Source organism: Schistocerca serialis, chromosome 7 (genome assembly GCF_023864345.2).
Source record: "Schistocerca serialis cubense isolate TAMUIC-IGC-003099 chromosome 7, iqSchSeri2.2, whole genome shotgun sequence".
NCBI classification, from domain to species: domain Eukaryota; kingdom Metazoa; phylum Arthropoda; class Insecta; order Orthoptera; family Acrididae; genus Schistocerca; species Schistocerca serialis.
In genome coordinates, this window is record NC_064644.1 from 180,728,039 (window position 1) to 180,754,174 (window position 26,136).

General features: G+C 43.8%; 1 protein-coding gene across 1 annotated transcript in view; it reads right to left on the minus strand.

The window, feature by feature from the left end:
• Window positions 1-26,136, minus strand: part of LOC126412953 (cholinesterase 1-like) — a 53,258-nt gene that overhangs the window by 24,900 nt on the left and 2,222 nt on the right. The window contains exons 2-4 of the mRNA XM_050082845.1: window positions 22,138-22,272; window positions 19,161-19,446; window positions 5,330-5,515 (exon numbers count right to left, since the gene is read on the minus strand). Coding sequence (XP_049938802.1) covers window positions 5,330-5,515; window positions 19,161-19,446; window positions 22,138-22,272 — 607 coding nt within the window. The remainder of the gene's footprint in view (window positions 1-5,329; window positions 5,516-19,160; window positions 19,447-22,137; window positions 22,273-26,136) is intronic.

The window sequence follows — 26,136 nt, forward strand, 5'->3', positions numbered from 1 at the left end:
TGTCATTTACATTACGTATGGAAGATAACGTATCGCAGCAGGCTTCTCATTCATAGACCGCATTTTAACGCAATTTGTTTATAACGATATCGAGTTTCTCCGTGCTATAGGGGTGGCATGTTTGATTAGCAGTCAAAGGCTCAATCCAGATATATAAGGGGTCAGTGACGTGCAATGGAATGAAGACAAGAATTTACGGTCAGATGAGTATAGAATAATGTGGCCAGCAGCAGAAAATGGTAAAACGGGAGTAGGATTCGTTATGAATAGGAAGGTAGGGCAGGGAATGTGTTACTGTGAACAGTTCAGTGATAGGGTTGTTTTTATCAAAATCGATAGCAAATTAACACCGACAACCATAATTCAGGTATACATGTCGACGTCGCAAGCTGAAGATGAGACAGAGAGAGGAGGACATGGGCTTGGGACAAGGAATGAGAGAGGTGAGAAACTAATTGAGTTCTGTAATAAATTTCAGCTAGTAGTAGCAAATACAGTGTTCCAGAATCACAAGAGGGGGATGTATGCTTGGAAAAGGCCGGGTGACACGGGTAGGCAGAGATTCCCACATCAGATACTTTATTGTAAGTCGTACCCAGGAGCAGATATAGACTCAGATCATATTGTATCAGTAATGAAGAGTAGGCTGAAGTTTAAGAGATTAGTCACGAGGAATCAACATGGAAATGGGTTGGATACGGTTACCATTGCTAACAGAAGAAATATTTCAGCTGATAGGTTAAATGTTAAGGGAAATTCAGGAATACAGAAATACAAGTCACTGAGGAATGAAATAAATAGGAAGTGCTCCGAAGCTAAGACGAAATGCCTGCATGTAAAATGTGAAGAAATCGAAAGGATATGATTGTCGGAAGGACTGACGAAACTTACAGGAAAGTCAAAACAACCTTCGGTGAAATTGAAAGCAAGGGTGGTATCACTAAGAGTGCAGTGGGAATTCCACTATTAAATGCAGAGGAGAGAGCGGATAGGTGGAAGAGTACATTGAAGGCCTCTATGAGAGGGAAGATTTGTCTGAAGTGATAAAACAGCAGTCGGTTTAGAGGAGACAGGTGATCCAGTATTAGAGTCAGAATTTGTGAGAGCTTTGGAAGACTTAAGATCGAATAAGGCAGAAAGGGTAGATAACACTCCATCAGAATTTCTAACATCATTGGGAGAAGTGGCACGCTGGTGTGTAGAATGCAGGTGTCTGGCGACATATCACCTGACTTTCGGAAAAATATCATCTACACATTTCCGAAGACTGCAAGAGCTGACTAGTGCGAAACTATTCGCACAATCAGCTTTACAGCACATGCATCCAAATTGTTGACAAGAATAATACATAGAAGAATGGAAAAGAAAGTTGAGGACGTGTTAGATGACGATCAGTTTGGCTTTCAGAAAGGTAAAGAAACCAGAGGGGAAATTCTGATGTTGCGACTGTTAGTGGAAGCAAGACTAAAGAAAAATTAAGACATTTTCATAGGATTTATACACCTGGAAAAGCGTTCGAAAATATAAAATGGTGCAAGATATTCGAAATTCTAAGAAAAATAGGGGTAAGCTATAGGGAGATATAGGTAATATACAATATATACAAGAGCCAAGAGGGAATAATAAGAGTGGACGACCAAGAACGAAATGCTCGGATTTATAATGTTGTAATCTAAAGCTAAAGGGAAAGAAATAATGATAAATCAACAATAAAGCTGGTAATTTATAAAATCAAACATGTTAAAACTACCAATCAAAATAATTAAAGGTAATAAAATCAAAGCCAATTTAACTTCATAAGATTTTGATTGAGCAACAGAACGTAGGGAACGTAACAAAGAATAATTTGAATTAGAAGACCAACCAGCAATTATAACAGTATAAACACCTAATCTAGTACAACATAAAAAAAACGAAAAACCATAAGAGAAAGAACACATGGAAGCTAAGTAAGGAAAAATTAGTCAGACAGCCAAAGAAATTATTAAATTAAAAACAGGAGAAAAATAGTACTGTGTAATCTGTACATCGAAGAAGCAATGGTGAAAATGAATGAAAGGTTCAGGAGTGTAATTAAAAGTCAAGGTGAAAGGGTATCAATGATACGATTCGCTGATGACAATGCTATCCTGAGCGAAAGTGAAGTAGAATTACATGATCTGCTGACTGGAATGAACAATTTAATGAGCAAATCGAAGAAAGACGAAAGTAAGGAGAAGTACCAGAAAAGAGAACAGCGAGTAGCTTAACATTCAAATGACTTCTGCTACCTAGACAGCAAACTAACCACGACCGATAGAACAAGGAGGACATCAAAGGCAGACTAGCACTGGCAAAAAAGACATTCCCAGCCAATAGAAGTATTATAGTATAGGACTTAATCTGAGGAAGAAATTTCTGAGAATGTACGTTTGGAGCATAGCATTGTATGGTAGTAAAACATGGACTATGGGGAAACCGGAACAGAAGATATCTGAAGCATTGGAGATGTGGTGCTACAGATGAATATTGAAAATTAGGTGCACTGATAAGATAAGGAATGAGGAGAATCTGTGCAGAATCGTAGAGGAAAGAAAAATGTTGAAAACACTGACAAGGAGAAGGGGCAGGATGACAGGACATCTGTAAGATATCAGGTAATGACTTCCATGGTGCTAGAGAGCTGCAGAGGGCAAAAACTGTAGAGGGAGACAGAGACTGGAATACATCCAGCAAATAATTGAGGACGTAGGTTGTAAGTTCTACTCTGAAGAGGTTGACACAGGAGAGGAATTCATGGATAGCGGCATCAAACTGACTCAAATAAATAAATAAATAAAAATAAAAAATAAAAATGTAGAGGAAGAAGGAGAAACGTCCATCAACACGGGTCGGAATTTTGCAGTGACAGGATTGTAGCGTACCAGGACTATACTTTAGGTTTTCCATTGTTACTGCATGTGTTGGTGAGGATCCCACGACAGTCGTGCGGACGACACAGACACACTGATCGCTCAGCTGTGACCATGATACAGTGACGATCAGTATACTGAGACATGAGATGGACTTGTTTGCTCCAAGATAAATATCCATATGGGTAGTGCAACAATTTCTAAGCATTGCGGATGACAGTACAGAGACCATCGTTTAAGTCTCCTTTGAGCGTCAACACAGAGAGGCGCGCCGCCAGTGCTATGCTGAACGACAACACTGAAAGAGGATGGATATATTGATTGCTCGACTATGCACTATCATACAGCTACGATGAGTGCCTTGAGTCATGAAATGCACTTGTTTGCACCAAGAGAAGTATCCACACAGACAGTGCAACGATGTCCAAGCACCGCGGACTGACAATATAGTGACCATTCTTGCGGTGTCATTTGGCATGTCAGCACCGAGAGGCGCGCTGACAATGATACGCTAAACAATGACACTGGAAACTGGCGTTTCACAACATTTTTTGAGGCACGCCTCGGGTCTCCGTTTGGCATCATGTCATCCAATCTCAGTTCGGGTTGATAATACGCCGATTTCGAAACATTGGTGCTGTGCTAAACTTCGAACCCCCTAATAACTTACAGATTTAAACACGTGCTCTTCCTAGTAAACTGTTCATATACAATAAGTTAAATTTAGTTATATGTTGTTCTTCTAGGTGATGTAATTTTGATGGCCATCGGAGTAAAATAAAAGCTTTGAAAATGTCTGAAAATGATTTTTACTTCAATCAGTGTTATTGTTGATACATAACATTTACCAAGACTCAACAGAAAACTTTAAGGCAATCATTGTGCACAGTGCGAATGTATAAGGTTTGAGAATCTTAACTGGAAGAACTACATGCCACATAAAAAGTGAGAGAATAGTTGAATGTTTGGCAGTAGGATGATTAATGATTTGAGGACAGGAAGATCATGGCCATCCTGTTTGTTGATTTTTCTGCTCACTGCGATAAAGTGGGTCACAAGAAACTTCCAACGAAACTCAATAAGCCGACAAAAGATTTTACAGGATTCTGCCAATGAATCCTGATTAGTTGACAAAAGATTCCTACTTTGCGTATCTTATCAGAGCCTCTCATTAAAGCGGTTATTTTATGACAGTATTCTCACGGAAAAAAGAACAGTAGATGGCAATTATAGAAAAATAATTTTCCCAACACATTGTTCTTGCTCTATTCTTATGCAACATATACACAAATGACTAGGTCATTGAATGAACGACAATACAGATCATTTGCGTTTATGGTACTGTGGGAGGTGCACAAGACATAAATTTTTAAGAAGTGAAACAGTAACTTACAACTGTAAGAAGAATTATGAAAGTATTACAATGGAGATTTCCTGAAGCCTTACTTATCAAATACGTAATGATGGGCATACCACCATCAAGATAAGTATACAGACCGGACGTTGCGGACGTTGAATGTATCTTAGCTTGATGACGATCAGCGAAACAATTTCTGCCTGAAAAATCTTGAGGTTGTACTGATATTCATACAACACTGTCTCTAGAGAAGAAGAATCTTCTTAAAAAGTGTTTATTTCACTATCTAGATTTTAAATACAGTCAAGTGGAGAAAATATTTTTCGAAATTTTTACCTGACTGTGGGTGGCTCCAGAAAAAGAAAAGAAAATCATCTCCAACAAAAGCTTAGCTGGAAAGGCTCGGGGAACAACCCTAAGTGCTTAGAACATCAGCCTTGTCAATCTGCTCCTATACAGCTGATTATGGCGAAAATACTTGAGGTTCAGTTAACATCTGAACCTTTTTTTGATTTATAATACTTCTAATAGAATACTTGAACAGATGCAATAAACTTTAAGGAATTAGGGAAGAAGGGTAGGAAGTCTGAAAAGAATGACGAAATGCATAGCAGTGTCGGGAAACATTAACATCGGCAAGACCTATCTCCTTCAGTTACGTACTCCACATGAACGCCAATAGTCTGATAAAAATTGTTATGAACGCTTTTGGGGGCTCAAAGACTAATCTAGGTGGTGTGAATAAGTGGCTGGTAATTTAAAGCTGAACTGGCAACAGAAAAAGATGCACTGGATACAAAAATGTCCAAACTAAAAAAAAAAATCGTAGGTGGAAGGGTACCAGAACACATAATTTACACCTATCAGCTTGTAACTGTGGGCAGGAAAGAGAAGAAATGCTGATATGAAGGGATTGAAGCATATGTGGATAATGGTGGAAACTTAAGTAAAGCTGCCCATACCGAAAACAAAGAAAGAATGTAATGTCTACATTCCACCCATTTCCTTTTCGTATCTTTTTTAGGAGTCTTCCAGTTCTAGAACGAAGGTTTATGGTCTTGATAGCCCAGGAGGTACTCACCGTTGGTCGCAGGCGAAAGGAAGAGATGTGACGTGGAGCCGCCGCCTGCGCTCTCCCCAAAGATGGCGACCCTGCTGGGATCCCCGCCGAAGGCCGCTATGTTCCTCTGCACCCACTGCAGGGCCAGCACCTGGTCCTTGAAACCGGCGTTGCCCGGGATATCTTCGTTCTGTAGGCTCAGGAACCCTGCCACACACAAACTATCAGACTTCAACTGCTTTGTTTAGTGAATATACAAGTTTCTTTAAGATCTGGTTTCTGGTTTTTCTGCTCTGAAATATAAAACAGTATCCAACAGGATAGGTAGTACTCAACAGAAAAATAATCTTAGAAGTCCTGAAAGCCATAATTGGGAGACGATTCTTTGCTGTACTCAGAGTCATCAATATTATATTCTAAACTGTGTTGGTTAAAAGTGTTGAACATGAAAACGTACAAGGATGCTCCTGAGGCACAAAGTGACTTACGAATTTTTAGAATCAAATGGATAGGATTATTGGTTCATAAATGGCAGTGAAATTTTTAATGTAGTTTCTCCTTTCAGACAAGCGAATGGACCATATATCTCTTCCTGCAATGGTTCGTCATGGTTCTACAAGGTATCTTTTCTATGTGCCAACATGTTGTTCATAGAAATAGTGATTTGTGAATTTGTCTATGAAGATAATACTTTATTAGATAGCAGTGTATCTTAAATCGAAATATAAGCCAAAGAAATATCTGAAAGTACTATACAGTCATAATGAATGAATCCAAACCCGTTCTAGACTACGTGTGGAACAATTCACTCAAGTGATACCAGAAAACAGTTCTTAAATGTCAACATGGAAACAAATTAAAATTCTTCGATGTTTAACTTTTATATTCCTACCTAAGAAGACAGATGAAATATGTTTTTATTGTTAACCTTGCTGTATGGTTTAGAAGATAATGTGTAAAAAATAGTTTTAAAATTAAATATATCATTCAAAAAGAAACGAGCCAAACGCTGTAAAATGAAAATTGCTGAAGGAATCGTAATGCTATTTGCAACAGAAGAAGATGTGGTCCCTATAACAGCGCTGAGACCCCTAAGTCGTCACTAGAAAGACACGGTTGCATAACCACGTGACGTCAGAGCGACGAGCATGCGTCCGCTGACTGCTTCACTCAGTCGTGCTGGAAACAGAGAAATGGTGGCTTAAAAGGTAGAGTAACAGGGTGTAGTGGCTTTCCTGCCAGTGGAAGGAGCGTAGGGAACAGAAATTCGTCGAAGAACGGTACGAAGACACTGAATGCCTGTTCCAAAACCAAAGCTCAATCTGATCTCTACATACCAAAGCTCAATCCGATCTCTACACTGCATACACAAACTCCGCATGTCATCATCTGCTGCGCGGCGCAAGGTACCTTTAATCGCTATAGTCACTTACTTTCCTATTCCACTCACAAATGAAGCGAGTGAAGAATGGCTGCCCATACACCTTCGAAGGAGCCCTAATTTCTCTTATCTTACGTTCGTGGTCCTTACGCGAAATGCACATTGGCAGCACTAGTATCATTTGCACTCAGCTTCAAACGCCGGTTCTCTAAATTTTCTCAGTTGTGTTCCGCGAAAAGAACGTTGTCTTCCCTCTAGGGATTCCCATTTGGGTTCAGAAAGCATCTCCGTAATATTGCCGTGTTGATCGTACCTGCCCGTAACAAATCTAGCAGTCCGCCTCTGAACTGCTTTAATGTCTTCCTTTAATCCCACCTGGAGGGTATCCCAAAAACTCGAGAAGTACTCAAGAGTGGGTCGCACTAGTGTTTTATACGCGGTCTTCATTCCTGAAACTTTCCCACTAAACTGAAGCCTACCATACGCTCTCCTTACTACCGTCAGTATGTGCTCGTTCCAGTCCATACCGCTTTGGAACGTTACTCTCAGATATTTAGTAGACGTGACATTGCTAATCCTGTATTCGCAAGTTGCAGGATTGTTTTTCCTACTCATCCACATAAGTTACATTTTTTTACATATAGAGAAAGAAAGCTGTCATTCATCACACCAACTAGAAAGTTAGTCTAAGTCGTCTTTTCTACAGTCGTTCAAAGATGACATCTTCCTGTACACCACACTCTAATCAGCAAACAGCCACAGACTGATGCTCATCCTGTTCGTCATATCATTTATGTATGTAGAGAATAAAAGCAATCCTATCACACTTCTCTGGTGCAGTCCTGGCGATACCCTTGGCTCTGATGAACAACGTACTTAAGAACTCATCGAGCCACTGGAATGTCTGAGAACCCATTCCACATGCTCGTAACTTCTTTAACAGTGTGTCGTGGAGACCCGCGTTAAACATTTTCCAAAAATGTGGGAATATGGAACCTCATTGTTGCCCTTCATCCATGGTTCTCTGTATATCATGTGAGAAAAAGACATGCTGAATTTTGCGCGATCGATGGTATCTAAGACCGTGCTGATCTCTGGACATGTTTTTCCGTCTGCGGGTAATTTACTTTGTTCATACTGAGAACATGTTCAAGGATACTGCAGCTGACCAATGTTAAAAATATTAGTCTTTCATTTTGCGGGTCCGTTCCTGTAAGCTGCTTACGTACAGGAGTCACCTGTGCTTTTTGCAAGTCATCTGGGACATTGCACTGGGTGAGAGGTTCGCGAAAAATGCAAGCTAAGTATGGGGCCAATGCGGTACTTTATGTAAAACAGAATTGGGACTCCATACGGACTTGGCGATTAATTTGTTTTCAGCTCTTTCAGCTGCTTTCCTGCGCCAGAGATGCCTATTACTGTTTCCACCATCGGGTGTTTGGACGACGGTGAAACGAAGGTATGTGTGGACGATCCTCCTGCTGAATGATTTCTTCAAGGCGAGATTTAAACTTCGGCTTTCCTTTTGCTGTCTTCTATTGTCACACCAGATTTTCAGCGAGTAACCGGATTGAAGTCTTAGACACGCTTAGCGATTTTACGTAGGACCAAAATTTTCTCGGGTTATCGGCAAGATTTTTTTTCTACGGTGACGATCGTAGTTTTTGTATGCTTCCGGCATCGATCTTTCTATACAGGCACGAATTTGTACTAACTATTGTCTGTCATTTGAGTGTTCCTTTTTGAACCGAGAATGCAACAGTCTCTACTTCCTCAGCAATTTCCGAATTTTGTTACTGAACCACTGTGGGTCTTTCTGTCCTAAATCCACTCACTCGGCACATACATCACCAGAGCGCCATTTACAATCCATTTAAACTTTGCCCATAATTTCTCCGCCGGCCGGAGTGGCCGTGCGGTTCTGGGCCCTACATTCTAGAGCCGAGCGACCGCTCCGGTCGCGGGTTCGAATCCTGCCTCGGGCATGGATGTGTGTGATGTCCTTAGGTTAGTTAGGTTTAATTAGTTCTAAATTCTAGGCGACTGATGACCTCAGAAGTTAAGTCGCATAGTACTCAGAGCCATTTGAAGCATAATTTCTCTATGTCCGTAATACTAGAACTAAATGGTCGTCACTTATTTTCTAAGTGGGCTGAAGACAAGTGCTTATCTGCTCTTTCTAGCAGCCGGCCGGTGTGGCCGAGCGGTCCTAGGCGCTTCAGTCTGGAACCGCGCGACCGCTACGGCCGCAGGTCGAATCCTACTTCGGGCATGGGTGTGTGTGATGTCCTTAGGTTAGTTAGGTTTAAGTAGTTCTAAGTTCTAAGGGACTGATTACCTCAGATGTTAAGTCCCATAGTGCTCAGAGCCATTTGAACCATTTGAACTCTTTCTAGCAAAAAGACTCTCCTACCTTGTTGATAACTTTATTGACTTCAGTAACCATTGTCATTAAAATGACTTACGGGTCCATGGCTGCCAATGAAACTCGACGGTCTTCAATACTGAGGGCATCCACCAGCTGGGAGATAGTAATGCGTGTCTCGTTCCAGATCGTGCGCAATCCTCCTGCGACATCCGTCCTTCATTGACTCGCTTCTGCCATGGCTCGATCGTCCAACGGACATGCATTGCTCTAAGTTCACTTATGCCATTATTTAAAGAATTCCTTTCCCCGCACTCATTCTGCCGTCAGAAAATGTACTACACCCATTTTACATTCTTTTGAAGCCTCCATTTCTCCGCTTTCAGCGCGACTAAGTGCTGTAGCCGATCGACAGGTACACGTGCTCTCCCTGTCATCTGGTGGCCCTGCGTCCAGGCCGTGAGTCTCAGCGCTCTTGTGGGAACCACACCTTATTCCGTAGGCAATGGCAGCACGATCCCTTCAGCGGTTTTTCATTTTAGGGCCTCCTCTTTTTGAATGGCATTAATAGCTTTCCAGCAGAACTATCACGTACTGGTAAGATGTACGTATCGCACTACGCAACGTAACTGATAACAAATGTTTCGATTCAGCATCAGGGCTGGTCGAACGATGTGTGGCTGCTAAATTACTTGGGTCTTGGTTGTCCAGAGGAGCGACTAAACACGGTCACACACTGTTAGACTCAGTAAAATGTTTCTGTTTCTATCATCTGTGATTATTAAAATATAGGAAGTGGGGAACCAATAACTCTAACCGACACACGAGAATATTTTTAACGTTTCAATTAAATACGAAATTCGACAGTAAATACTGGCAGTCTGTGGCACGGAGTGGTCATTGTTGTTGTTGTTGTTGTTGTTGTGATCTTCAGTCCTGAGACTGGTTTGATGCAGTTCTCCATGCTACTCTATCCTGTGCAAGCTTCTTCAACTCCCAGTACTTACTGCAACCTACATTCTTCTGAATATGCTTAGTGTATTCATCTCTTGGTCTCCCTCTACGTTTTTACCCCCCCCCCCCCCAAGCTGCCCTCCAATGCTAAATTTTTGATCCCCTGATGCCTCAACACATGTCCTACCAACTGGTACCTTCTCCTTGTCAAGTTGTGCCACAAACTTCTCTTCTCCCCAATCCTACTCAATACCTCCTCATTAGTTATGTGATCTACCCATCTAATCTTCAGCATTCTGCTGTAGCACCACATTTCGAAAGCTTCTGTTCTCTTCTTGTCCAAACTATTTATCGTCCATGTTACACTTCCATACATAGCTACACTCCATACAAATACTTTCAGAAACGACTTCCTGACATTTAAATCTATACTCGATGTTAACAAATATTTCTTCTCCAGAAACGCTTTCCTTGCCATTGGCAGTCTACATTTTATATCCTCTCTACTTCGACCATCATCAGTTATTTTGCTCCCCAAATAGCAAAACTCCTTTACTAATTTGCCTCATTTCCTAATCTAAATCCAGTCACAATACCATACTTCGGTGATATTTCGCAAAAAGTGGCTAACATTTTCAATCCTTTCAAAGTTGATACCGCTTTTCAGACCAATAATATGCTGAGGTTTAAACTAAGAAATAATTTGCAGCAGGAAAGCGATAAATATGAGACAGCTGGGGTCTATAAAATACAGTGTAACACGTGCAAGGCAAGCTATGTAGGCCAAACTGGTAGTTCCTTTGAAGTACGTTACAAAGAACATAGCGATGCTTTCCGGCTTAATAGTTTCGAAAAATCAGCTGTACCCACGCATATTTGGGAAACGGGACACCCCATGTTGGGAATAGATCAGGATCTCGTTATTTTACATAGACAGGACAAAGGCAAAAAGCTGGATCTACTAGAACAGCTGGAAATTACAATACATAGCGTGGATAATCAGAACACACTGAATGAACAGCTAACTGGTGGTACAAATAACTTTTTCAAACATTTCACTGGTTTCTTTTAGTAACTACATTTTAGGCAAATGGTAGGATGCCATCATTTCATGAGGTCCTTGGAACATGTATACGTTATCTGTTTGTATAGACATCTCTGTGACTTCCTTGTTTACTTGCGCGTGAGCTCACACACGTTTCATTATCGTGTTTGGCTACGTGGTGTGTGGTATCAACGAAGACGCACGGGCAGTTTACGACGATAGAGGAGAGAGCCATGTGGTTAGATGTTGAACACCATAGGCAACACCATTTTAGAGTTTTTTTATATTTTGACGACTATGTGGAGATGCACCTTGGAAGACACGGCTGCAACAAGGGAAGTAGCCACGATGTTTTAATTTTATTATCAATTTTATTGTGCCTGGCGCATGTTCCATTTTAGAGAGTTTTAACAGTTTCTTTTACTTTTTATTATTCTGATGATGGAAGCTTGACTTCCGAAACGCGTCAATCTCAGTGTTTTACACTATAAACAAGTGGTTGAGCCGATATATTTTTTAACATTTCTTTTGTTTCCTTTTCTGCTTGCTCAATATACAGATTGAATAACATCGGGGAGAAGCTACAACCCTGTCTCACTCCCTTCCCAACCATTGCTTCCCTTTCGCGCCCCTCGACTCATAACTGCCATCTGGTTTCTGTACAAATTGTAAATAGCCTTTCGATCCCTGTATTTTATACCTGCCACCTTTAGAATTTGAAAGAGAGTATTCCAGTCAACATTGTCAAAAGCATTCTCTAAGACTCCAAATGCTAGAAACGTAGGTATGCCTTTCCTTAATCTTTCTTCTAAGGTAAGTCGTAACGTCAGTATTGCCTCACGTGTTCCAACATTTCTACGGAATCCAAACTGATCTTCCCCGAGGTCGGCTTCTACCAGTTTTTCCATTCGTCTGTAAAGAATTTGCGTTAGTATTTTCCAGCTGTGACTTTTTAAATTGATAGTTCGGTAATTTTCACATCTGTCAACACCTGTTTTCTTTGGGATTGGAATTATTATATTCTTCTTGAAGTCTGAGGGTATTTCCCCTGTCTCCTACATCTTGCTCACCAGATGGAAGAGTTTCGTCAGGACTAGCTCTCCCAAGGCCGTCAGTAGTTCTAATGGAATGTTGTCTACTCCAGGGGCCTTGTTTCGACTCAGGTCTTTCAGTGCTTTGTCAAACTCTTCACGCAGTATCGTATCTCCCATTTCATCTTCATCTACATGCTCTTCCATTTCCATAATATTGTCCTCAAGTACATCGCCCTTGTATATACCCTCTATATACTCCTTCCACCTTTCTGCTTTACCTTCTTTGCTTAGAACTGGTTTTCCATCTGAGCTCTTGATATTCATACAAGTGGTTCTCTTTTCTCCAAAGGTCTCTTTAATTTCCTGTAGACAGTATCTATCTTGCCCCTAGTGGGATAAGCCTCTACATCCCTAAATTTGTCCTCTAGCCATCCCTGCTTAGCCATTTTGCACCTCCTGTCGATCTCATTTTTGAGACGTTTGTATTCCTTTTTGCCTGCTTCATTTATGGCATTTTTATATTTTCTCCTTTCATCAATTAAACTCAATATTTCTTCTGTCACCCAAGGATTTCTACTAGCCCTCGTCTTTTTACCTACTTGATCCTCTGCTGCCTTCACTACTCCATCCATCAAAGCTACCCATTCTTCTTCTACTGTATTTCTTTCCCCCATTCCTGTCAATTGTTCCCTTATGCTCTCCCTGAAACTCTGTACAACCTCTGGTTTACTCAGTTTATCCAGGTCCCATCTCCTTAAATTCCCACCTTTTTTCTGTTTCTTCAGTTTTAATCTACAGTTCATAACCAATAGACTGTTGTCATAGTCCACATATGCCCCTGGAAATGTCTTATAATTTAAGACCTGGTTCCTAAATCTCTGTCTTATCATTATATAATTTATCTGGTACCCTCTAGTATCTCCTGGATTCTTCCATGTATACAACCTTCTTTTATGATTCTTGAACCAAGTGTTAGCTATGATTAAGTTATGCTCTGTGCAAAATTCTACCAGACGGCTTCCTCTTTCATTTCTTACCTCCAATCCATATTCACCTACTATGTTTCCTTCTCTCCCTTTTCCTACTCTCGAATTCCAGTCATCCATGACTATTAAATTTTCGTCTCCCTTCACTACCTGAATAATCTCTTTTATCTCATCATACATTATATCAATTTCTTCATCATCTACAGAACTAGTTGGCATATAAATTTGTACTACTGTAGTAGGCATGGGCTACGTGTCTATCTTGGCCCCAATAATGCGTTCACTATGCTGTTCATAGTAGCTTACCCACACTCCTTTTTTTGTTTATTATTAAACCTACTCCAGCACACCCCTATTTGATTTTGTATTTATAAACCTGTATTCACCTGACCAAAAGTCTTGTTCCTCCTGCCACCGAACTTCACTAATTCCCACTACATCTAACTTAAACCTATCCATTTCCCTTTTTAAATTTTGTAACCTACCAGCCCGATTAGGGGATCTACCAGTTGTATTTCTCCTGATAACGACGTCCCCGCCCAGAGATCCGAATGGGGGACTATTTTACCTCCGGAATATTTTACACAACAGGACACCATCATCATTTAACCATACAGGAAAGCTGCATGCCCTCGGGAGAAATTACGGCTGTAGTTTCCCCTTGCTTTCAGCTGTTCACAGCACCAGCACAGCAAGGCCGTTTTGGTTAGTGTTACAAGGCCAGATCAGTCAATCATCCAGACTCTTGCCCCTGCAACTACTGAAAAGGCTGCTGCTCCTCTTCAGGAACCACACGTTTGTCTGGCCTCTTGACAGATACCCCTCCGTTGTGGTTGCACCTACGGTACGGCCATCTGCATCGCTGAGGCACGCAAGCCTCCCAGCCAATGGCAAGGTCCATGGTTCATGGGGGGAGGGAGGGGGGTATGAGTATGTATACCAGCATAAGTTTGTGTGAAAGTGAGGTTATCTTTCAGATAAAAGCTGTAGCGTTTGCTAAATAATTCTGCAGATTTACGTATTGCACACCACTAAAGTCTTGAAGATGGGGGAACCGACCAACGGAAAAATCCAATTAATAAATAGAACGTTGTGTAAGAGCAAATTGAATCCATTGGGGCGGAAATGGCTGTTCGTCATCCCAGGGCATCGACAGCCAGCTATCCTGATGTATTTCCACGACGCTAGAACATCTGGTCATCTGGGATTCACGAAGATTCTAGGAAGAATCAGACGCAGGTATTACTGGTCAGGTCTCTACCGACATGTTAGACACTATACAAGTCACTGTGGAATTCCAGCGACAAAGCGTATACTGTAGTTACCTTCGGGCAATCTGATAACAGTACTGCCTGTAGCCCAGACATTCCATCGATTTGGAATCGACGTCTTACGGAGATTCCCAAAATCGAAAAACAGAAATCAACTGCTGTGACACATGACCTGCTACGCTGTCACCAAAGCTGTGCCGACTGCTGAAGATCTGAAAATGTCAGTGTTCCTTCTAGTAGCACGGCGTACCCTGTGTGGTGGCCTATGGAGAGCTAAACTTGCACAGGATAGATCAGGATGGAGAGCTGCGTCAAACAATTCTTTGGACTGACAACCACAACAACATCATTAACAAACGAAAGTCTTTTTCTTGAGGATGGAAGAATAGTGGCCTATTTACAATTAAGACTTATTGCTCACAATGCTAACTGTGTTTTTAAATCCTCGAATCTTAATAATCACAAAATTATAAAAACAGTCAATAATAGGACAGATTTTGAATTACGAAGGGTTTCAAATGTTTTACTTTACTACTGACTACATGAATATACAGACGAATGCTCCAAAGATACCTAAGGCATCTATCCAACGTACAATGTTTCATAAAAGTCACATCTTTAACTCCAATGTTCTTCTTTGTAAGATTTTACAATTAAAAGACCCGGTGAAAAAATAGGAAACCACCAAGAGTGTACAGATAGTGCTTCTGTCAGACTGCTAGTGATAAAGGTAATTACATGAAACAAGCCCACCCAGTTCGTATTTCTAAGACAGTTGAAGTAACAATTCAGCAAACCTGTATATGAACACAGTTAACGTCCATGTTTTACAGGATTCTTTATCACGTCTCAGCGCGGGAAGACTGATGCACCAAAATGGAGGGGATCCTTTAACCACAAATCAGTACTTATACGGAAGTATCATTCATGTCAATCCCTCTCCCCACTTTCGTATACGATGTCTTACAAACCTTGGACATTGTCAAACAGGAAGAAACCGGGTTCCCAAAGTTCATAGAGACAGTTATGAAGAGGTTCAGATGTCCAGACGCCATACACATATTTGGCTACTCACTGGACTTGATTTTTCATCAGTTTCCACACAGTCAACTATTGATCTAATATGGAAGAAATGAAGGAAGGGTAGAAGGACGTGTGTCATTTCTCTCCAGAAATACCATCCCAGCATTCACCTGGAAGGCTGGACGGTGGTTTGAGCTACTGTCCACTCAGATGCGAGTCTCGGGATAGTAAACGGTCCTTTACTACATTAAAACTGCTTGATCAGCTGAGATATATCATTCATGACCTTCCTATTCTTCGACTTGTAGCTAGAATGCAAAGACTTTGATTTGGGATAATTCTTCTGGAACATTGTTATGAAAAATTAAAGCTTGGAGTGGGTTTCTTCTTTATTACAATTTCTGATTTAAATAGTGTTGTTCGCAAATCTGTTCTGAAAGTATGTATTTGTAGTATATCTACACTCCTGGAAATTGAAATAAGAACACCGTGAAGTCATTGTCCCAGGAAGGGGAAACTTTATTGACACATTCCTGGGGTCAGATACATCACAAGATCACACTGACAGAACCACAGGCACATAGACACAGACAACAGAGCATGCACAATGTCGGCACTAGTACAGTGTATATCCACCTTTCGCAGCAATGCAGGCTGCTATTCTCCCATGGAGACGATCGTAGAGATGCTGGATGTAGTCCTGTGGAACGGCTTGCCATGCCATTTCCACCTGGCGCCTCAGTTGGACCAGCGTTCGTGCTGGACGTGCAGACCGCGTGAGACGACGCTTCATCCAGTCCCAAACATGCTCAATGGGGGACAGATCCGGAGATCTTGCTGGCCAGGGTAGTTGACTTACACCTTCTAGAGCACGTTGGGTGGCACGGGATACATGCGGACGTGCATTGTCCTGTTGGAACAGCAAGTTCCCTTGCCGGTCTAGGAATGGTAGAACGATGGGTTCGATGACGGTTTGGATGTACCGTGCACTATTCAGTGTCCCCTCGACGATCACCAGTGGTGTACGGCCAGTGTAGGAGATCGCTCCCCACACCATGATGCCGGGTGTTGGCCCTGTGTGCCTCGGTCGTACGCAGTCCTCATTGTGGCGCTCACCTGCACGGCACCAAACACACATACGACCATCATTGGCACCAAGGCAGAAGCGACTCTCATCGCTGAAGACGACACGTCTCCATTCGTCCCTCCATTCACGCCTGTCGCGACACCACTGGAGGCGGGCTGCACGATGTTGGGGCGTGAGCGGAAGACGGCCTAACGGTGTGCGGGACCGTAGCCCAGCTTCATGGAGACGGTTGCGAATGGTCCTCGCCGATACCCCAGGAGCAACAGTGTCCCTAATTTGCTGGGAAGTGGCGGTGCGGTCCCCTACGGCACTGCGTAGGATCCTACGGTCTTGGCGTGCATCCGTGCGTCGCTGCGGTCCGGTCCCAGGTCGACGGGCACGTGCACCTTCCGCCGACCACTGGCGACAACATCGATGTACTGTGGAGACCTCACGCCCCACGTGTTGAGCAATTCGGCGGTACGTCCACCCGGCCTCCCGCATGCCCACTATACGCCCTCGCTCAAAGTCCGTCAACTGCACATACGGTTCACGTCCACGCTGTCGCGGCATGCTACCAGTGTTAAAGACTGCGATGGAGCTCCGTATGCCACGGCAAACTGGCTGACACTGATGGCGGCGGTGCACAAATGCTGCGCAGCTAGCGCCATTCGACGGCCAACACCGCGGTTCCTGGTGTGTCCGCTGTGCCGTGCGTGTGATCATTGCTTGTACAGCCCTCTCGCAGTGTCCGGAGCAAGTATGGTGGGTCTGACACACCGGTGTCAATGTGTTCTTTTTTCCATTTCCAGGCGTGTACGTTGATGTTGAACAAAGAGATTGGGACACACTACTTCACATGGTGGACATTTGCATATAACACGGCAAAGCAGAACACACGTCTTTCTACCGAGCGAGGTGGCGCAGTGGTTAGACACTCGCATTCGGGAGGACGACGGTTCAATCCCGCGTCCGGCCATCCTGATTTAGGTTTTCCGTGATTTCCCTAAATCGCTCCAGGCAAATGCCGGGATGGTTCCTTTCAAAGGGCACGGCCGACTTTCTTCCCCGTCCTTCCCTAATCCGATGAGACCGATGACCTCGCTGTCTGGTCTCCTTCCCCAAAACAACCAACCAACACGTCTTTCTGCCCTTCCTTCCTTTCTTCCATATTATATTAATAGTTGACTGTGTGGAAACGTTGTGGGCAGTGACGAGTTCCAACAATATTAATTTTTTGGTGAAGGAAACACGTAAGCTATATTTCCTTGTAATGGTTTCGTCATTTTCCAAAACGAACAGATGGTTGCAGCATTGTGCGATGTTGCAGAATAAATACATTCGTAAGAAATGAGATGAAAGATTTTATATTTTATTGTATTCTATTTCGCCGTCGCACTGTTTCTCGCTCATTTAATTCCGTGTAGGTGTTTTCCCCCTAATTTCGTAAAGGTATCGACGGAAAATGCAAAACTGTAATCTTTGGCGGCCGATGGATAAAGTGTACGTTGCCCGCAATGTCACCGTGCGGCTGCAAGGATAGTAGACAGAGGACATGTCGATACCAGGACATAAAGTCTTTGAGAATTTCAATTCCGTATTCTCAGATCGTCAGTAACTACGCCTCGTATACAGACTCCTGAACAATATAAGCAGATATCACCATTTGAGAGTGGACGGATGTCAAGTTAACCATGGCCAAACACAGCGTCAGCAAGGAAGCTAGAGAGACGACAGAACCTCAGGACCGAGCAGTTGTGACAGGCGCTCAGAGCCCCGGATTTATCATCATCGATCCGAAGTGTGGCTGGTGCTTAAGTGACCACAAGGACCATTAATAGGCAGATCACAGAAAGGGGTCTGAGATCACGGCGCGTCTTTGCACAAACGACCACTGATCTCTGTACACCAACAAGCCTGCATGCAGTGATGTTGGACAAATTCGACCGGGAATCTCATTGAGTGGAGTAGAATTGTGTTCAGTTATGAACCTTGCTTCGGACTGAGCCCCTATGGACATGATGTCGCACGCAATATGATCCGACAACCAGGAGTGATGGTCTGGTGTACCATTTCATTTTAAAACAGGGCCCCTTTGGTTGTCATCCGTGGCACACAGCACAGCAGTACGTCGACGATATTTTACGCCCCGTTTTGTTGCCTTTTATGACAAGTCATCCTGGGCTTAAATTTCAGCAAGATAATGCGCATCAGTAAACGGCAAGGATTTCTACTGCATGTCTTCGTGCTTGCTAGACCATACCTTACCCAAGAAAACCCTACTTTGGCCAACAAGGTCTCCTAATACCTCCCCAAATGAGAACGCTTGCAGCATAATTGGCGGGGCCCTCCAACCAGCTCGGGATTTTGTCGACTTAACGCGCCAGTTGGACGGAATTGTGCACGATATCCCTCAGGAGGATATCTAACAACCCAGTCAATCACTGACAAGACGCATAAGTGCTTGTATATGGTCAGAGGTGAACTAACACTTTATTAACTTGCTCAATTTGTGGTGAAGATCTTTCTCTTGAACAAATCATCTTATTTTTTCTCAAATTGTAATCATTTGTTTGTCTGTACACATATTGCATCATCCGATATTCGTCCCATTTGGAAAATTCCTTCGTGTAGCGTTCTTTTTTTATCTCAGATTATATTCATAGTTAATGCATGAGATTAGGTAGTCCCCCCCCCCCCCCAAAAAAAAGAAAACCATGTACGTACCAAGGGCGCCTAGACGGTAGGCGATTGAGACCAACAAGACGCCCTTCTCCACGAAATAGTGCGGAGTGGCTCCGGAAGAACTACCAGTCTTGAAGGCTCCTCCGTGGATGTAGACCATGACGGGCAAAGGACCACTCGCCGTAGCCGGCGCGTAGACGTTGAGGTAGAGGCAGTCGTCAGAGCCTTGAGTGAAGGGCAGCAACCCGGCCAACACGGGCTGGGCGCACGCGTCCGCGAAAGACAGAGCGTCCCGAACCCCGGACCACGAGGCTGCCGGCTGCGGAGCCTGCACACGTCGGCGTACGGTCAAGCGGCAACTCGCTTTACCAGTCCACACTAGCACACATACTTAGCGGCCACTGTAAGATTCTTTTAAAACGACGTATTCTTCCAAATACTTAAATATTAATACAGTAAGGTATCGTCACTCTGTCTGCATATCGCAAGATAACGAAAGGTTCGAATTTCAGTCATTGTCGATTGTTTAGCCTTGGTGTGACTGAGGATGCTAGGTTCTCACTTAGATAAGACGGTACAAAAATACACTGAGGTAACAAAGTCATGGGAAAGCGATGTGTACGTATACAGATGGCGGTAGTATCTCGCACACAGGGCTTAGAAGGGCATTGGATTTGTACACGGGCAATTCACGTGAAAAGGTTTCAGACGTGATTATGGCCCCAAGACGCGAATTAACAGGCGTTGAAGGTGGAACGGTAGTTGGAGCAAATATGGCGCCTTATAGGGGATCACTGATAATTGTATGTCTACATGAACCGACGATCCTGCTTCTTCTTAAATAGATTCATTACCATAGAGCAACCGTTAGAGTTCATGTTAACCCACAAAATATTATATCATTCCCCAAAGCCTACGACATCAAGATGGTCCATAAGCGGAAAGAAATGATTTTGACAAATAAGCGTGCACTGGGTCTGTGCTAGGGCCCACTGGTTCCTATTTGAACTTTAGCCCACTGACAAACTGACCACATTGCGAAATTTTTACACCGAGGAAAAACTGGAGATTGTCAGAAAAAAGTCTAATGAAAGTAAGAAGTTATTTCGTTAAACCAAAACATTTCATTCTATGACTTGAGTCAGTTATTACATGTAGTCGAAAACAATGGAACAAATATTACAGGAGCATAATATTTACTTCCACTGCGTAACAGGGTACACTATGTGTATCAGTTGATCAGAACAATGTAACAGTGTACCTCACTGTAACCTAAGGTATTACTATCGTGTAAACAGTAAGAACCTCAAAGTGGTGAAGCACAAGGTAACTCAGCCTAAAGACAAAATGTTTTGATTTGGTAGTGTAGGAGCTGCATGTTAACGTGTGTCACATAAAGGTAACCTTAAAAAATTTTCGTAGCCAACGGTCGACTTAAAAATCAATTACTAAATGCTAATAAGTTCTATTTGAGGTTGTTTACAGCCGTTTTTCTGGCAAGCCTATGGAAATAAGTATCAGACTCTTGTATGTACGTATTAAATCGGGAATCTAGAAACGACGGAGAGGCTTCGTCTCGCCATAGCCCTCAGTGTTTCATATCGCCACAACAGGCCACAACAGTCCGCGCACTCCACCGTCGCCCCCCACACCGAAGCCAGGATTATTGTGCTGTTCGGCCCCCAGTGGACCATCCCCTCTCCCACCCCCCCCACCCCTCGGCCTCACCGCCACACCTCACGGGAACGTCACACACCGAAGACGAGTGTAACACCAAATGTATGCGTGGTAAAATAATGATGATTACGCGTACGTGGAAACGGTGTTTGCGCAGCAATCGCAGACACAGTGTAACTGAGGCGGAATAAGGGGAACCAGTCCACATTTGCCGAGGTAGATGGAAAAACGCCTCAAAAACCACCCACAGACTGGCCGGCACACCGGACCTCGACACTAATCCGCCGGGCGGATTCGTGCCGGGGACCGGCACGCCTTCCCGCTCGGGAAGCAGCGCGTTAGACAGCGCAGCTAGCCGGGCGGGTACATCAGACCTTTTTACTTGCATGGCGACAACAATTAACCTATGCGATAGAAACAGAAATCAGAGTCTTCAGCATTAGAAGGAAACTTTTGATCCTAAGAATGATTATTTAGTCACATAAAGAAGATTAGTTAACTATGAGGTCACAGAGTATGAACTCTTTAAGTCTACCAGAGATCTCCTTGTAGCTAATCACCCGTGACATGCTCATGTTTGTGTAGTTAGAATAACCTGTAACGACCCTGAGCATTCTTTCACTACACAAACAATAATCTATGAATGCAAGACGAACTTTTACATGGGAATTTCGTGAGAGTCCATCTGCGGTGAGTGCTGGCTGAGCCGCTACATTTACCATCGGTCTCCTGTATAATTACTTAGCTGAAAATCCTGAAATCGCTCAGTATAGACAATGTTCGTAACTTTGAGAAATGTCCGGATTATTAGTGGCTAGACGGGAGCAAGACTATCACAAATCGCCGAAGTTCAATCGTAGTAAAAACGATCTCTCGTGAAAATGCGTTTGATTGGATACCGCAACCAAAAAGCTTCCCCTGACGTTTTGCACGCGCCCTGCTACCCTCTAATCCAAAGAGCTATGGAAGACGTTGCAGCATCGATACGTGTGTACATGCGTTCGTGCGTCCTTGTACATGACGAGGTAACGTCATGTTGTTTTGTTAATGGAACGAGGCGAAACGCAGAGTTTTTTCATATTATTTAAGGTCATAGTAACAACTGGCGTCCGACTGATGTACACTACTAATTTGTTGTTTCCTTTGGAAACCTACAAAATGAATATGCTAAGACCTCATGATGCTGTGCATGATTGACATAGCACTGAAACAAGTCAACAACAAGGGGTGGTTTAAATAATTAGTTATATAAAGTGCATTTATATACTTGAGTACCTACAAAATGTGTGGAATTATACAAATGGCTACTGTAGTTTATAGATTATTCATGTGTAGTACTCACGCGGAACCGAAGATCTGCGACAGGTGGCGTTGCGTACGGTATGCCGAGGAACTGGTTGTAGAGAGCGCCGTTCAGTGACGTGGCCACCACGCCCCTCAGGTCGCCGTTCTCTACAGTCACGAAGGCGTCGTCTCCCTGTAACAAGTGCTCTGGTCTTCATTCTAAATAACGGTGAGTACTAAATTTAAAATACTGTAATCAGCTGCGCCGGCCGCGGTGGTCTAGCGGTTCTAGGCGCTCAGTCCGGAACCGCGGGACTGCTACGGTCGCAGGTTCGAATCCTGCCTCGGGCATGGATGTGTGTGATGTCCTTAGGTTAGTTAGGTTTAAGTAGTTCTAAGTTCTAGGGGACTGATGACCACAGATGTTAAGTCCCATAGTGCTCAGAGCCATTTGAACCATTTTTGTAATCAGCTGCACAGAAGGGACTACCTGAGGAAGCAGGAAGCGTTATTGGATCAGATGCATCTATGGTTATGTGTAGCGATAAATGGAGAAGACTGCAAGTTGGAAAACGCTACGTTACTTTAATAGAATTGTGGAGAACAAAAGCCGAGGTAACAATCGTTAACTGCTCAGTGCAAAGATAAAATCTAAAATATGGAAACAGAAACTAGAAACTAGATTTTACATAACAGGAGGAGCAGACTCCACATCCCAGTTTGCCTAAGCCGATTTAAGAGCGATATAGCAGCCTTAAACCTCGACAGAAGGCTCTCAGGACGGTAAAATGGCAGTTGACGGTATGTGAATTCACATCTTTAATGTGTGGCTAGCACTCTCTAACTCGGTAAATATCAGAGTCAATGAAATTGTAATTATTTTGCAGATATTGCTCCTCGAGTTGCGAAGAAAGCTACGAGCAGAGAACGCGAAAGGAAGTAACAGAACTCCGACCCTAGGCTTCCCTATGACAAACAGCCCACGTCGAGGAAGAACTTCGTGAAGAGAGCTGGAATCAGTGACCTTAACGTGTAGGCTGGACATTCAACACTGTACGGAATCATATGCTGAAAAAATAGCAGGTGGGCACAGTAAAAAATACGCCAACTGAAGCACACGGAATATGTGAAACCTGAACCTCTGTACCTGCGTACACGCACTACAAGCTACTTTACGGCGTGCGTTAGTGGGTTCGTCCGGTTCCACAACCTTTTCTCCCCTTACATGTTCCATTTACGAATGGAACGTCGGTAAAGCATCGTATGAGCTGTTATCTCTGTGATTTTCACGTCATCGTCATGTCGCGAGAAGCAAATGGAAGTTACGTGCTGACCTAATCTTCTTGTAACGTCACACATCGAAATGTCAACTGTACACCTCTTCGCCATGCAGAACGCCTCTAATGTAGCGCCTGCGACGAATTTGTCAAATATTTCAGATGCGCTGTCGTGTCGACTTAACGATCCCGAGACGAAACGCGCCGCTTTTTGTCGAATATCCTGTCTCTCTTCTGTTTATTCTACTTTGTAAGTGTCACAGTCTGATGAAAAGTAATCTCGAATCTGTTGTTGTTGTTGTTAACTTCAGCCCAGAGACTGGTTTGATGCAGATCTCAACCTCGAATCTAACAAAAAAGCTTTGCAGACCGCTCCTTGTGTGGATACGTGACGTTTCCTTAAGATACTCCAATTTATTGTCAGCCTTGCCTCTGCTTTTTCTACTGTTTTATGCGGTCACACCGCTTTATGTCGCTGCTGATGTCTACATCTCGGTATTTCGATAAATGTTTCTAGTGGATTTTTTTTGTCAACAGCTTAATCGACAAGAAATGTACCTCGTCACCTGTTTTTGGGCAGCACCTTACGTTTACTTACTTTCAAGGTCAACTGCCAGTCTCTGCACCAGTAATCGATCTGCAGCAAGTCTCCCTGCGTTTCACTGCAATCTTATGGCGGTGTAGGCTTCCTGTGAAAGCATCAACGCCTCACGAAAGCTCCGGTGTTATCCACTTGAACAATGATGTACACTGAAGTGAAAAACGTCGTGGGACAGTGAACATACACTGATCAGACAGAACATTTATGACCATGACCGACTGTGGATATCGAATGGGGAAGGCGCGCGATCTATCTCAGTTTGACCGAGGGCAGACTGTGATGGCCCGGTGGCTCGGCACGACCATTTCGGAAAGTGTACGACTTGTCGAGTGTTCGAGGAGTGCTGTGGTGAGCGTCCTCAACACGTGGCAAAACCAAGGTGAAACCATGTCCAGACGTCGTGGGGTTGGGCGGTCACCCTCATTACAGATGTCGGACGTCCTCTGTCGGGTAGAGTGGTAAAACAGGACAGGCGGCGAGCTATGGCGGAACTAACATCAGACTTTAATGCTGGCCGAAGTACAAGTGTGCCTGAACACGCAGTGCACCGAACACTTCTAAAAAGGGGCCTCCGCAACCGATGACCAACGCATGTGCCAATGTTAACGCCACGACATCGACATCGGCAACTACGACTGGAATGGGCACATGACCATCGGCAATGGACGTTGGCGCAGCGGCAGAGCTTTTCATGGCCTGATGAATCCGGATACCTCCTTCATCGTGCCGATGGGAGGGCGCGAATTCGCCGTCTCTCAGGGCAACAGCTTCTTGACACCTGTACGGCGGGACCGAGACAAGCTGGTGGCGCCTGCACAACGTTCTGGGGAACATTCAATTGCAAGGCGCCATGACGGCAAAGGAGTATCCTACACTGGTAGCAGACCGCGTACACCCCTTCATGACGATTGTGTTTCTCGGTGGCAGCGCCATTTTTTCAAGAAAATACACCATGTTAGAAGGCCAGAAGTCTGATGGAGTGATTCGCTCGCCAGATCTGAACCCGATGGAACACATCTGGGATGTGGTTGAATGTGACTTCAGAGATCCCCCCACCCCTCCTCCCTCCCGGAATTTATGGGAATGATGTGAGTTATGTGTGCAGGTGTGGCGCCAACTCTAGCGACCTACTAAGGCCTCACTGCTTCCATGCCACGATGCTTGGCCACTATTATCCATGCTAAAGGGGTTACGTATATGGTCATAATGTTCTGGCCGATCAGTGTACAAATGGCGTTAGTATACGTACACAAGGTATGAAAAGGCAGTGCATTGGCAGAGCTGTTATTTGTACTCAGGTGATTCCTGTGAAAACCTTGCCGACGTGATTGTCGACGAACGACGTTAATTAACAGGCTTTGAACGCAGAATGGTGGTTAGGGTTAGACACATGGGACACTCAATTTCGGAAATCGCTTCTGCGATCCACAGTGTCAAGAGTGTGCTGCGAATACCAAATTCCAGACATCACCTCTCACCACGAACGACGCAGTGGCCGACGGCCTTCACTTAACGAGTGAGTGCAGCCGCCTTAGCCTAAAGTTGTCAGTGCTAACAGACAAGCAACACTGCTTGCAATAATCGGCAGAAATCAATGGGGGATGTACGAAGAACACATCCATTAGAACAGTGCTCCGAAATTTGGCGTTAATGGGCTATGGCAGCAGACGACCGATGCGAGTGCCTTGCAGCACTTCTCCTAGGCTCGAGATCATATCGGTTGGTCTCTAGACGACTGGAAAACTTCAAAAATGTGTGTCAAATCTTATGGGACTTAACTGCTAAGGTCATCAGTCCCTAAGTTTACACACTACTTAACCTAAATTATCCTAAGGACAAACACACACACCCATGCCCGAGGGAGGACTCGAACCTCCGCCGGGAGCAGCCGCACAGTCCACGACTGCAGCGCCTTAGTCCGCTCGGCTAATCCCACGCGGCGACTGGAAAACTGTGACGTTGTCAGATTAGTTTCGATTTCGGTTGCTAAGAGCTGAGGGTACGGTTCGAATGTGGCGCAGACCCCACGCAGCCATGAGCCCAAGTTGTCAACAAGGCACTGTACAAGCTGGTGGTAACTCCATAATCGTGTGGGCTGTGTTTACATGGAATGGTGTGGGTCCTCTGGTCCAACTGAACAGATCATTGGCTGGAAATGGTTATGTTCAGATACTTGGAG